At 36.6% G+C, this 15,284-nt stretch overlaps 1 protein-coding gene across 1 annotated transcript; it reads left to right on the forward strand.

Moving 5' to 3' along the window:
- BckdhA (Branched chain keto acid dehydrogenase E1 subunit alpha) lies at positions 1–7,868 on the forward strand. The gene is made up of 9 exons (XM_089240386.1): positions 1–150; positions 1,250–1,435; positions 1,550–1,745; positions 1,862–2,023; positions 2,122–2,266; positions 3,242–3,303; positions 5,071–5,212; positions 7,226–7,397; positions 7,583–7,868. Exons 1-9 carry the CDS (start codon positions 55–57, stop codon positions 7,754–7,756), a joined length of 1,335 nt encoding a protein of 444 aa, XP_089096512.1. The 5' UTR covers positions 1–54; the 3' UTR covers positions 7,757–7,868.
- Positions 7,869–15,284: the final 7,416 nt, after the last annotated feature.

Genomic DNA, 15,284 nt, shown 5'->3' on the forward strand with positions numbered 1-15,284 from the left:
CAAAAATCGTGTATTTGTTTACATTTTGAATTTGAAGAGGCATATGTGGAAATAATGCATTCACTGTGTTATTACATCAATCGTCTGGGAAACAAAAAATCTTACTTTTGGAAAGAAATCTCTAGGACCATCAGGACAACATCGTTTAAAGTAATTTTATTCATTATTAAATTAATTCTCGAATCAACTTTCGAAAGTAAGAGAAGCCTCCCTGTTAATTACGTCTTAGGAGGCAAGTGCGGATTGAGATGGGTGTGATCATCCCTCCCATGAGCCCGAATAATGTGGGGTAAATTTGTCACAATAAGTCACTTCTCCGACACATCGCCCTGGATTTGCCTGCCTCCGTGCCATTCGAAGTTGGAAAATGTCTGCCTTCATTCCATCCGCAGTTGAAGATGCCTGTCTTTGCACCATTTGCAACTGGAGATACCTGTTTCTGATCCAATCCCAGCAGAAAATATCTGCTTCCACTCCATTCACAGCTGGGGATGTCTCCTTTCGTTCCATTTGCAGCTGGAGATGCCTGCCTTTGCACCATTTGCAGCTGAAGATATATGCCTCCATTTCTGTTCTCCACACTGTTCTAATCTGAAGATTCCTGCCCCGCTCCATTTGCAGCTGAAGATGTCTGTCTTCACTCTGGATTCAGGGAGGGCGGGACGATCACCCCTCCAAAAGGCAGAATAATCTGGAAAATTTTCTGTCCCATTAGGTACTGGATCATTAAACAAACTTACATAATTGCTCCTTTCCGACACATCTTCCTGGATCCATACCTGGGGGCCCTAGGAGTAGAGTAGCACCACTGGGTCCCAAGCACCTATGAGCCCAGCACAATTATAGTGCACTTGTATATAAGGTCATATCAAGGGTCCAACCCACTTAGGGACCCACAGAATAGGTGTAAAACTTGTGATTTGGTGGCAATAATCATTTTGTCCTTTGCTTGAGAATGACTTGAAATTTATTAAATTACGTATGTGACTGAGAACTCTTAACACAAATGCCTTGAACATCATAGAGCATGTCTGGGATGTTGCTTAATGGTAAAATGGCATCTGTCCACCGATCCTTTTTGTAATAATCATCATTCGCTTCATTAACTTTTGCCTGACTGTTCTGATGCAAATCACGTTATCATTTAAACTTGCTTATGCTGTATTTTTCTAGTTGCTGAACTACTTCCGTTTATGAAAAACTTCAATATTTAATTTTTTTTTTTTTTTACTATGATTTGTTTCATCAGAGTGAAGGAACGACCTCAAGTTTCATTCCAAAAATCGAGGAGTTCGACAAGCCACAATTTCCTGGTTCGCAGTCCAAGTGGACGGAAAAGTTGGAATTTGTGAGACCAGATATTTATGATGGAATTCCTGTATATCGTGTCTTGAATAGAGATGGACATGTGATCGATCCGGATCATGATCCTAAGGTACTGTACATTAATTTTATTTGAATAGTTATTTCCCCTCTCACATAATCTTCAAAGCTAATTGACACATTCGCAGATCATTTCTTCATTTTACTCTTTATATTCTTTTCTCAGCTTGGGAAAGATATGATACTGAAATTTTACAAGAACATGACCCTGCTAAATACCATGGATCGCATCCTCTATGAATCTCAGCGCCAAGGTCGAATATCATTCTACATGACAAGTTTCGGCGAAGAAGGAACTCATTTCGGCAGTGCTGCTGCTCTCGATCCCAGTGATTTGATTTATGGACAATATCGAGAAGCAGGTAATGTTACTGATAAAAAGTCTAGATCATCTTTATTTGTTTATGTTTCTGGTAATGTGCCGAACAGGTGCAAAACACATTTCTCACAAGTCTGAAAAATTCAATTTTTCATTCAGGGGTTTTGATGTGGCGAGGATTCACATTGAACCAGTTCATAAATCAGTGTTACGGCAACAAGAACGACATCGGCAAAGGAAGGCAAATGCCTGTTCATTATGGTTCGAGGGATCTCAATTTTGTAAGCATATCATCTCCGTTAGCAACACAGATGTCGCAAGGTAAATTATGTCATTTTGTGGTACAAATTAGATAAGTTTACTAGAGCTCTTGGAAATGAAGTCTGTATTTATCATATTCACTTCTTATCGATTTCTAGCTGTGGGAAGTGCATATGCTTTCAAGAGAGCACAGAATAACCTTTGTGTTATATGCTACTTTGGCGAAGGTGCTTCGAGTGAAGGGGATGCACACGCAGCTTTCAATTTTTCTGCCACACTGAGTTGCCCGATCATATTTTTCTGGTAAGGATACATAATGTAAATAGCAGTATCAATAACTTTTAATGATATTGCTCTCCAGAACTATGTTTTTCCCCATTGTTGTGCTATGCTAGAAATTTTTGTTGTTGTTGCTATAATTGTATTGATAATTAGTTGTAGAAATAGGGAGAGAGAGAAAGAGATTACCCCTATCATATGAGACTCTGCTACGTAACATGACCTTAGACATTTTTATTATTTTCTTTTAGGTAAAGAGTTTGAGCATTAAGAATCGCTCGTCAATGACTGAGCTTTCATGTTTTGCTTCTTCTTCCAGAAAAGAACCATCCCACAATACATAATGACATGTTGTAGCCACATCTCATCGGTTTATGGCAATAAATTATATATTCCTCACAACCATTACTAATTCAACTTTAAGCACTGTTTGCCGAATGTAGTCCTCCAACAGCAAGATCCCAAAATTTTGTCTGCAACATTTCATCCCCAGCCCATTTCATCTCCGGTAAATCTCACACCTGACACAGGGGTCTTGCTGTTGGAGGACTACATTTGGCAAACAGTGCTTAAAGTTGAATTAGTAATGGTTGTGAGGAATATATATGTAGACATTATAGCACAAGGAAACATCACTACACACAACAATATTTGATACAACAATAAATCCCTCTAAAACAATATTTTGTCAAATCTTGCTTGGAATAGCTTATAGTCTAAAGTTAAACTCCTCTCGATACAACAATATCTGTACTATTTTTTTCCATCATGCTCAAAATCACCTTCAATACATTTTTACACTCATCACTTTTTTTTTTTGTTCTCAGTCAGCCCAATGACGTTACTTTTGTTTGAGTTATACTGAAACTTGTAAACATGAAATTTTATGATTATTTCCAAGAAATATATATGATTTTCAAAACAGGATTTGTATTAAAAGCCACTTGATGAGCATGTTTTGATTGTAAAATTGCTTTAATTTCAAATTATATATTTTAGTCGGAACAATGGTTATGCAATATCAACACCTACACATGAGCAATACAAAGGTGATGGAGTCGGTAAGTTTTTGTTTTATGAATGCCATCTCAAGAAAAAATAGGTTTCTCATTTGAATTATGAGAAACTATGAAATATTTTTGACTTTATTGGTGCAATTATTGTGAGATTACAAAGCGATAACTTCTGTAGATTGAATCTCATTAAGACAAACTCGATGCAAATTAAACATCTTTTCACTTTGGATTAGTTTTAGAAAATGATAGTGCAGTTGGACCTCGTTAATGTGAAACTCAAGGTTCTGCTGAAATTTTTCACATTAACTGATAAGCATGACAGAAAAAGAATTTTTGACATTATATTTGTATAATCCGAAATTTAATAGTATAAATTTATACAAAAAACTACCCTCGGTTTCGCCCGTATAGATTTGGTAATCTGAAAATTCCCTCTTAAACCCCCCCCCCCCTTCAGGAGTATAATTGTGTAAAATCCCTTCTTAGCAAGTCTCTACATTATAAAATAAAATTACTGACCAAATTTCATGTTTATAGCTTCAGTGACTCTCCACATAACCTTTGAACTCCCTTATGGATCGAATTTCAAAAAACCCCTTAGTGAGTCTTTAGCGTCATAAAATAAAATTACTCACATAATTTCATGTTTATAGCTTCGGCGGTTTTGGCTTGGTGATGATGAATCCACCAGTCAGGGCATGCATTTTATATGTATAGATAATGTATAAAAAATAACATGATCACACTGACTTGATCATAATGTTCTCTTTTGAAATGCTCTTTTTTTTCACAAATTTTAAAACAAAAAATTTACATACAAGTAGCATTCAATTGTTAGCGATTCCGTATTTCACTGCTGAGATTTGTGATTTTTTTTTAAAATAACTGTCATTAATTTCATTCCATTTTTGCTTAACCTCAAGCAATAAATACTAACTGCTTCTTGTGACTTGTGGTGAATGGACAAACATCTAATGTTCCACAGCACATGCTCAGTGTAGTAGCATGAAAGGCAAAGATGGATGAGGTAGCAAATTTTAAACAATTACAGCATTTAATGACGGGAAACATACATTCACCCAGCCCTCACCTTCCCAAAATTTTTCTGCAAAGCATATTTTTTTACTCAGGTTGAAAAATTCTTCTACATTAAGTAATCTTCCATTTAAAAGGTTATTTAATCATATTTTTTAACATTATATCGCCATAGAGAGATGGATTTGAGAATTATTTTCACATTAACCAGAGTTTCATGGTAAGCGGATTCACATTAACGAGGTTCTACTATAATAACTTTGTTTAATACTGACATTTAAATGCTGATACCATGGGGGTGTTCCGCCCCCCAGCATCAAAGGTGGAGTTGACTGATCTAATGCATACGTGCATATATGAATTGACATCATCATCATCATCGTGCCTCCTCCCATCAATAATGACTGTAGTCCCCTAGACTTTCAAGTCTACATCTGCCTATGGCTGATACCCATTTAAGACGAAGGGAATATCACACCTCATATGGAACCGGAGTTTTATCTTCAAAATTGTGTGTTTATGCGATGAAATTTGAAGGGATAGGCTTGATAGCTTGATATGGGTTTAATTAGGTGTGAAGGGTTAGGCCTATTTGTTTAGTAACTACCCTGTTTCAAGTCTATTTCAATAATCAAATCACTTCTTTGTCATCTATTATGAAATATTTTCAGCTTTTCTTTGACTTCATCTTCGCATGGTAGAATGATATATTTCATGTATTGAAAATTTTTTTTCTTTTTATTATGCATTCTGAGTAATATCCAATAAAAATTTCAGCTGCCAGAGGACCTGCGTATGGGATACCATCGATTAGAGTAGATGGCAATGATATTCTTGCTGTTTACAATGTCACGAAAGCAGCTCGTCGATTAGTTGTTGAAGAAAATAAGCCAGCATTGATTGAAGCAATGACATACAGGTGATCCTTCAGCGTGTAGTTTATTCCTGTATTTTGAATAGCTATTGTCTTAATTATTCTTTGTGTAAATCTGAAAGTAACTCTTCTGATGTATAAGATAAGTTTTTTTAATGTCATATACGACACATTATTCTTGGTTTTATGTAGTTCCCAACTTCAAGGTGCAAATACGAGCCAATCTCCCCATTAAAAAGTCTTGCCACAAAGAGCAACAAGCCTACAATGGTACAATTATTCAATTATTACACTTCACGCATAGTTAGAGAGACTGATGGGAGATGGTAATACTATGTATAACAAGCATTACACAGAAACAAACGTCACGGAAGGTTCACAACACTTACATGCACATTACAACATGTACCAATTTGTTAGATGTTCCGCAGAGGAATGTGGATGAGGTGCATGTGTGGTTTAGTAGTAGTTGTAGCATATTATTCTGTTAATACAAATACAACGCCACAACAGGCAAAATGCCCAATGGGGTGGCTGAGATTCAGGCAGGGCAGAACTGGCTGAAGTTGAACCTGTGCAAAAGGTGATCCATGAAGGCTTCGCTTCCGCTGTCATAGGAAAAGCTACAGATAGTGCACTAGTTTCTGGAGCAGTGAGTTTTAATTTGTTACTTAGATGGATCCTGTTTACTTATCCCATTGACATCGTAGATCCCCAGAATCTTAGTATGGGTATTCCCCTGGACATCAAATACAAGACCTCACTGATCCTCTAGGGCAGCATTTCTTAACCTATGGTTCGTGACAATGTTACAGCTGGTCTGCAGGCAGGCTTCATTTCCATTGAATGAGACTTTATTCAACTGCAAAACTGATATTAAGTAATTTCCTCTTGAGTTTGATTAACAAAACTAGACCCTTATATTTTGAGTGACCTTATTTCATCAAGAAATGTATGGAAAATTGCCATCCTATACACGGAATATTGCTAATTGTATCCAAAACATGAAATTCTCAATTAAATTCCTAATTATTGATGAAAATAAGGGCTATTGCAAATAAAAGTTGAAAAATGTATTTGACAAAAAAACTTCAAAACCTGGTGATCACATTTCATTGAAGAAAAACACAGAAAATTTGGACTTTGAATATGGCAAGAGGATATATACACGGACAATACCAGTTCTCATCAAAAACATGCATCAGATGTATAATGGGGCAAATATTCAAAAATATTCAATCATCACACTTCACTGTTGAAATATAGATGGCGGAACTGAAAAATCAGGCACAACACTATATATATACACACTCAAACCATTGGGTGCAAACCCACTTCTGACACAACTCACTTAGTAGTAAATTGCCCATGGTGATGGACCGGAGTTGTGCTCGGTTGAAAGAAAGAAAAGTCCTGAATAATATGCCATTTCTTTGCACATCTCTCCCATCTATAAACTATCGTATTTTAATATGTATAAAGGAATACCTTTTTGCCAAAAAATTGGGTTCCAAACATAAAAGGGGTTCTTTATACATAAATAGCATTATAGATATATCTTTTCAACTTTTTCCCAAAGCCCCAAAAAGGAGGTTCTTTATACATGTGGAAATATGGTAATTGTTTGTAGTCCATTCAAGTTTGCAAAACTGAGCATAACAGAGTCAGGGCCATTTTTGTCCAGAGAATGTAATTTTTCTGCCCCTGCACTGTGAAAATCAATGATTTTATAACAGCATTCCTCTCCTAAAAAATACTGCATGGGGGACAATTGTTCTCTTCCAGAACCCAGTATATTGAATAAATATATTGTGCAGAGCTACTTGATTGGAGTGCCTATCTCTGGTTCCATAAATTTGGGTTCCAATACCAGTAAGAGGTGTGTGGAAGTATAGCTGTTCAGAATCTATCCTATCTCTGGAGAACCAATTAATCTTCACTTGTGAAAAAATAATTGTTAAGCGATAGAAGCAAATTATTTCCTTTTTGTGGCTCTTCTTAGCTTTTTCTCACTCTTAAAAAGTGTTACATTTGCGATATGTTTTTTTTTCTTTTTAGGATTGGTCATCATAGTACATCGGATGATAGTAGCGCTTACCGTTCTGTTGATGAGGTTAGGTTCTGGCATCAACAAGATCATCCGATAGCTCGTCTTAGAAAGTATATGGAAAACCAAGGATGGTGGGACGATGATAAAGAAAAGAATTGGAAAGAAGAAACCAAAAAACAAGTATATTAGAAAATTTTGTTTTCAGTTTGCTCAATAAACATCAAATTGTCATAAGTTGTGAATGTTTCATAATAGGTTTTACTTAGTATCGTACAAGATATGCGAATAAATGCAAGATAATTCAAGCTCTCTGTTGCATGTACTTGAAGTTTCGATGCTTGATCATTTCCAATTTTTTTACCTAGGTAATGCAAGCAGTTGTAAGTGCGGAGAAGCTAAAGAAGCCATCGATTAACGAAATGCTGATGGATGTATATGATGTGATGCCTCCGCACCTAGAGGAGCAGTTGGAGGCAATAAAACAACATGTGGAACAGTATCACGAACATTATCCCATTGATAACTTTGAGAAGCATTGAATCAGGAGGGAATTTATCTATTCAGAAGATTTGAATCTTCATTTTTGTTAAGTTTTTGTGAAGAAAATTGTTTATATGGATTCATTTTGTTATAAAAGACAGGTGGTCATTATTTCAAACATTTTTATTAATTGTTTTATGGGATTCGTAGCCTAATCTTAGAGATTCCATTGGCAACTTTTCCCATAATAATTCAACAAATTTTTCCCACATCACTGGATACATTCTGTATTCTGTTAGTGTACAGATAGTGTTTCCAGATATGGGAACCATTTTGATAATATATCATCCCCCTCATGCCAGAAGCATTAATGTGTAATATCCTTAGGGGAAAAAATATGAGAAATGACATTTTAATGTTTACTTTACCCATTTTATTCTATGGAAGTTATTTTCCTAAAATGTATTGTAACGTGTTTCAGTAGAGATACACATTCATTTTTCACGCGAAACCTAGATAGCAAATTTAGGTATCCAATCAGCTGATAAAATAAATGAAAATTTGCACATTGATGCTTCTAGCATGAGGAGGGACGATAAATAAAACAAATTATTTTCTAGATTATTCATTGGCGAGATACATAAGTGTGGCATCTTGAAATAAACCTCAACTTAGAGGATTATGGAGGGCTTTCTATTGGTTCAAATTTGGATAATAGATAGTTCAGATGAGATATGTTTGTCATTTATTAAAGAAAAAATAACATAAAAATCTTTTGATATGCTGTACTGCTGCTCAAAAAAAAATCTGGTTTTTTGGTACTCCTTCTTCAGTTTTCTATATTGAATTTCTATTCGTAGGTTTAAGGAGAACCAACTATAGCCCTCTCACATCTGAAAACCAGCATTAATCAGCATATTCTAAGGATTAATAAAAGGCTCAAATGTATGTGGGCTGTATAAAATCTATCTACCAAAAAGGGGCATATTGAACATTGCTGGAATACATATATGGAAAACTGGCTTTATGAAGAGATATTTGATGTTTAGGAAAGGAAAATTTATCTCTGTCCTCACTGGGACTTGAACCCCAGTCTCTTGTATGCTAGAGCAGTGCTCTACTACTAAACTGTGAAATCTAATAGAATATTTCCCCCTTAGAGCTTATATCAGGCCCGTCATTTGTGCGGTCAGGGGGGCCATTGCCCGGCCCCCCCCCCCGGCTTTTGAAAATACACTAATAAAAATGGTATATTGGAAAAAGTTGAAATGGCTCCATGCGATTGGCGGCGGTAACATTCCGCTAATAGAGAGAGAGAGAGCGACAGCTTTTTTCCAGCCCAACATATCAAGGAAATAAGATATTTTCTGGATATTATGCTGAAGTGAACCCAGCAAGAGAAAATTCATCTTGTCTCGGCCGGGACAAGATGACTGATACAGTGCTGGTGCTGCCATCTGTCTTCCATGTTTTGAAATGAAAATGAAAAGTGCTTGAATTTTATTTATGTGCGAACTTGACAAATCAAAGGAAAATGTAGGTGCCAGCTAAATTATTAGGAACGAAGAATATTTCTTTCGGAGAAAAAAGGTACAAAGTACGAATTCTTTTCTGGGATACATCATCCTTCTTTTTATGTTGGTAGATATGCTGACATGAAACTCAAATATTGTAATCACTGAAGGAAAAGTTTATATGTATAATGTATATAAGCATCAATATCAATTTTTCAGTTGCCATGGCCATCATGGATTTGCCAATACCTATTTCAAGGTTTGCCTGCTCTCTGTGGAGAGACTTTTTTTTGAATGAGAAACGCTCACTATTTTCGCAGCTCAAAGTTGGAAAACTACAGAATAGCACATCACCTGAAGCATGTTGCTTGTATTCAGTGTCATTTAGACCAGTGAAAAGCCCTTCAAAATTCTCGGAGTTCCCAAGTGCGGATCTAGCCGTGGAGCGATCTCCCAAGAGCCGAATAATATGGGAGAAATTTGTCTGTCCCGTGAAATACGGATGTTCCAATGCACCTACACAGGAAGTCGTTTCTCTGACATATCGCCCTGGATCCGCCTGCTTTCACTCCATTCGCAGCTAAAGATCTCTGCCTCGGCTTTATTCGCACCTGAAGATGCCTGTACCTCCGCCCCATTCGGAGCTGAATATTTCTACTTCCACTCATTTCGGAGCTGAATATTTCTGCCTCCACTCATTTTGCAGTTTAATAATGTCTGTCTCAGCTTCTTTCCGAGCTGAATATTTCTGCCCCTGCTCCATTCGTAGCTGAAGATATTCATCTCTACTCCATTCGCAGCAGCTGAAGATGCCTTTGCTCAGGAACGGATCCAGTAGTGGGGGCGATAGGTAAGAACCGAATAAGATTGGAAAATTTTCCTGTCCCGTAAAATACGGGATGATCCAATGAGCTTACACAATTCGCTTCTCCCGACACATCGACCTGGATCAGCACCTCCTAGAGATAGAAGACCTCTGCACTGATTGCCATAAACGTCATTCAGACTACCTCTAGCATGTTTGGCACATTTTGAAACACAGCATCCTATTTTGTTTCTTCTTATTTTGGCATAGAATATTCCTGATTGACTCACAAATATCGCACAGTGATTCGATGTGGGCCATAGTCAATTCTGAGACTCGCAAATTCTGAGCTCGATCATTTCTTTTCCTCACCACGATTACACTGGCACGAGCAGGGAATTTTTTTCCCCTGATCTGAGGGAAGATGGACTACTTACTGACGTCACAAACAGAGTGCGGAATCCTTCTATCCCTAGGAAGTTCTGCCTGGATCCGCACCTGGCGATGTCCCATACAGCCGCGCAGGTCGCACGGCCAAAAAACCGTCGCTAGTTAAGAACACTGATTATGGTTTATTTTCTGAATTGTTTCCAACTCTGCTTCAACATTACAAAAGGGTGACCAAACGTCTTGTTGTGGCCCTTTCTAATGTTGGTCCCTCTGTATACGATTTGTGGCCCCTTCTAATACGATGATCTTACGGTGGCCTTGATGATGTACAAATGGGGGGTATGGGCATGGCCCCACATCCTGGAGCAGCGCCCCTAGGATAGGGTCTTTGGTGGGCCCCCAGACCAGACTTATTACGGGCCTCTTTATAGTGAATTTATGGCATAAAAAACAAAAATATTATGAGTATCGTCCCAGTCCTTAGGGGTAGAAACCCTGTCAGCCTCCCTCATGGGTAGGGCAGAAAATAGAAAGGAATATATATATATATATATCTGCCCGTGCGGGATCTATTTTTGGTCCCCACGGTAACGTTTCTCAGCTCAACAAATTTTCTTTTACCTTCCAACTCGGATTTGGCACCCTTTCCTAGAGAGGTGCCCCATGTGGCTGCACAGGTCGCACGGCCTCTGTGGGGGCTGAAAGGCTTCAGCTTAGTTTCTTATAATATAATTTATGTTTTTTTTCCATACTATAAATTTTCTATCGATGGACCAGTGAAAAATCTAGCCTCTATAAGGCCCCAACAAAGATCCCAGCCTAGCGACCCTTGCTGTAGGACGTGGGTGCGATAAATGCATCCAGTCTTCCCGCTACGCCAGTACGTCCTATAGATATTGTATCTAGGAAGTAGTGAGCCCCGTCTATACCGGGTCACTCGAAACGTTACGCCGTCCGCCAATTGCTGTTTTTTTTTGCCTTGTTGCATTTGCAGCGAATCACAATTGCACTGACAATTTCAAGGGAATTAAAATTAATATAATACTCTAGAGTACTTTAAGACATTCATTTTTAAAAATATTGTGAATATTGTTGGTGCTGCTATCTACTTTTAAAATCAAAAGTGCGTTATGTGTAGGATGGCCATATTTCCTCGAGAGAAATACGGAAAATTGAGATTCCAAATACGGGAAAATACGGGACATCGGCAATTATCGCCAAAAATGACGCCAAATCCAGACAAAGTTGCCAAATATTGTTGAAATTACGGAAAAATCACAAGGGTGGGAAATGAAGCATAACTGTGAATTGCAGTGGATTAAAATGAATTCCACGAAAAACAAAACGTTCTCCAAGACAAATGTGGGAGATTAATATTCTCATTTATAATTGTAATTATCACAATATAATTTATGAGTTGAAAAATAATTTCAATCTTTGACTTCAATAAAGATTAAAAATTCAAGTAGACTTCGTGTAAAATACGGGAAAAACCGGGACACTTCTGCTAAAAAGTGAGGACGGCAAAAAATACGGAAAATACCGGGACTGTCCCGGGAAATACGGCACGTATGGTCACTTTAGTTATGTGGTGATGACGAAGTTCATGTATAAAAAACTAAATTCTTCATTAAGCTTTGCTCCTTATAAACAAAGTCGGTTTATAAAACCGACCTGAAAGATCAAACTTCCAGTGCAGTAATTTTTTATGACCCAAGGAGACATCCAAAACGAAGGACCTCCACACATGCAGACGACAGGTAAGATTGTAAAAAGTTATAAATTTTTCCACATTCCGCTTTATAGTAACGTGCTGCCATCTAATCTCAAATTTAGAAGTGACTCATGTGGTGATAATGAAGTTCAAAGTAAAAAAAACTATATTCTTTATCCCACTCAGCTCCTTATAAACAAAGCTCATAAACTGAACTGGGAATTCAAACTAAAAGTTCGGTTATTTTCTTTGAGCATAAGGAGTCATCCAAAACAAAGCACCTTTTAATGAGCAGACGACAGACAGTTTGTTCGGTTCCCTAGAAGATAAGCTCACAAACAGAACTGGAAGTTGGAACTGCCAGTTCGGTTATTTTTTAAGGACACAAGGAGAAATCCAAAACAAGTAACTTGGAGAAAAACAGACGACAGAGGTTCTGAATAAGCTGACCATATTTTTTGGAAAGAAATACGGAATTTTGAGATTCAAATACGGAAAAATACAGGACATCACCAATTTTTGCCAAAAATGACGCCAAAACCGAACAAAGTTGCCAAATATTGTTAAAATTACGGGAAATGAAGTGTTACTGCGAATTGCAGTGGATTAAGTAAATTTCTCGAAAAAAACGTTCACTAAGACAAATGTGGGAGATTAATATTCTCATTTATAGTTGTAATTATCATAATATAATTTATTAGTTGAAAAATAATTTCAATCTTTGACTTCAATAAAGAATAAAAATTCGTGTAAAATACGGGAAAAATCGGGACACTTTTGCCAAAAAGTCGGGACGGCAGCGACATCAAATGCAAGGAAATCACTGGGTGAAAAAAAAGTTCTCGCCTGGCGATTCGCCCATTGATTCTGAAAATTTCCTTCATTAATTCTGGAGTTTTCGTTCATTATTTCTTGAATTTTTTTTCATTAATTCTGGAAAATTATTTCCTTTATTAATTATTATTTCTTTCATTACTTCTGGAATAATTGCTTTTATCAATTCTGGATTTGTTTCTTTCATTGATGCTGTAATTATTTCTTTCATTGATGCTGTAATTATTTCTTTCATTGATGCTGTAATTATTTCTTTCATTGATTCTGAAATTATATCTCATTTATTTTGGAATTATCTTTCATTAATTTTGGAATTATCTTTCATTAATTTTGGAATTATCTTTCATTAATTTTGGAATTATCTTTCATTAATTTTATCATAATCTGTTTCATTAATGCTGAAATTACCTCTTTCATTAATTTTTGAATTATTACTTTTATCGATGCTGAAATTATCTCTAACATAAATTTCTAGAATATTTTCTTTCATTAATTCTGAAAATATCTCATCGATACTGAAATTATTTCTTTCATTTATTGTTTTAAGTTCCTGTGGATGCCAGAAAATAACGAGGGATTGTGTTTGTTTTCACCGAGTCATGTGATGTTCCGACGAAAGATGTTGGGGGACACCGTTCTCAGCCTAATTTATTAGAGGAGAAATAAGGCTAAATATTTCTTCTCAATGTTCTCAGCACTGCCAAGGCGGAGACCGCTGGCGTCATACTCTCTCCAGTAATATAAGCTCCATGGAGGCTTGATTTATATACTGTTGGTGCTGCCATTTAATCTCGAAATTTCAGGCAACTCATGCAATGATGAAAGAGAGAGAGTTCTTTGTTTTCTAACACAAAATTTTTTTGAGACGAAAATTTCGGTAACAAAATTCGCAAATTTGCAATAATCGATTTTATGTACAAAAAATAATTATTTCTTTCCACAAAAAAATTCGGGCAATACGGATGATTGAACAAATAAGTGAAAATACGGATTATGTGGTCTTCAGATATTGTTACCAGATTCAAAACTGAAAAAGGAGGACGCCTGGTGCGAACCTTAGGCAGTGCGGTCTTAACGCATGCTTCCTCCATCCCGGGCCGTGCCACGACCACCTAGATAACTAGGTTATATAGGAGGTCGTGGCCGTGCACGAAGGGCCTCAAGAGAGGAGGTGTCTCAAAAAAACGAGACGTAGTTGAATTTTTCAGGTAGGGCCTTCAAAAAATCCCTCGGCTCGAGGGTCCGCAAAGCTGCATTAAGAGTCCGCAAAGCTGCATTAAGAGTCCGCAAAGCTGCAAGCGGCTTTGAGGGTCCGTGATGCTCTTAAGACGATCCTGCCTGTCAGCCCGATGCTTGGGGGGGCATAGAATTCTAGTACTTGATTCCTTTACTTCTATTAATTCACATTAATTAAACAAAAACAGAAATGAAAAATTCGAGAAATGATCAAAGTTATCGAATCGCAACGTATATTTCATAAAGAGGTGAAGCGCTTTTAAAAGTATGACAAAAGTTTATGTCTGTTCAATACGGTTCGAGCCACGATGAAGTGTCAGCAGGTAGACCATGATAATAATTATTAATAATTTATGAATTTTGTAAAATTAATTTTTAAATGCAATTCCCTCTCAATGGATCGTGTTTGATTACGGTCCAGACTATCAACGCTTTCCTGAAATAATGAAAAAAAAAAATGAATGTAATATAATGCGTTCTTTGTGAGAAAAAAAAAATTTCCCTTTCAAGATTTACGTTTGTAACTCGAAAAGTTTGTAAGTGGGGGAGCAACTACGTAAATATTTTTTTAGAGGGGGCCGCAAAAATTGTTTTTGCATTGAGCCGCGAAATTCTAAGCCCGAACCTGTCTCCGGTTTTTGAATTTTAATATCTCAGGGAATAAACAGTTAAAAACATGCGATTTGTTTTCAGAAGAGAAGGAGCAACAGCTGTCTAATTAGAAGTTAGAGGGCGGGGATCGTTTAAAAATTTACATTTTTTATTTTGTGTACACTGTATTTCCATCTTCAAAACTCGTACAGGGTGATTTCTGGTCACATTTTGAGAATTTTGAAAATTAGAACCATACCATACCATTAGCTTGAAACTTTATACTAACATATATAGAATAACACATAAAATCAAAACTATGTGCAAAATATTTGAAATAAATGAATGGTTAAAAAAGTATTTTTAATGATATTTCTATTAGAGCATAGTTTTTCCCCCATGTTAAAAGGTACGAGACCTCTTTAACTCTTGGAATTCATTCTTAACTTAGTCTATATGTTTCTGTTTAATTGCCACAATAACCAAATCATCACAGAATTAAC

The sequence above is a fragment of the Pholcus phalangioides genome, unplaced genomic scaffold (assembly GCF_987345545.1).
Source record: "Pholcus phalangioides strain wild (caught in Gottingen) unplaced genomic scaffold, Ppha-v1.0 ptg000012l_1, whole genome shotgun sequence".
Taxonomy (NCBI): Eukaryota; Metazoa; Arthropoda; class Arachnida; order Araneae; family Pholcidae; genus Pholcus; species Pholcus phalangioides.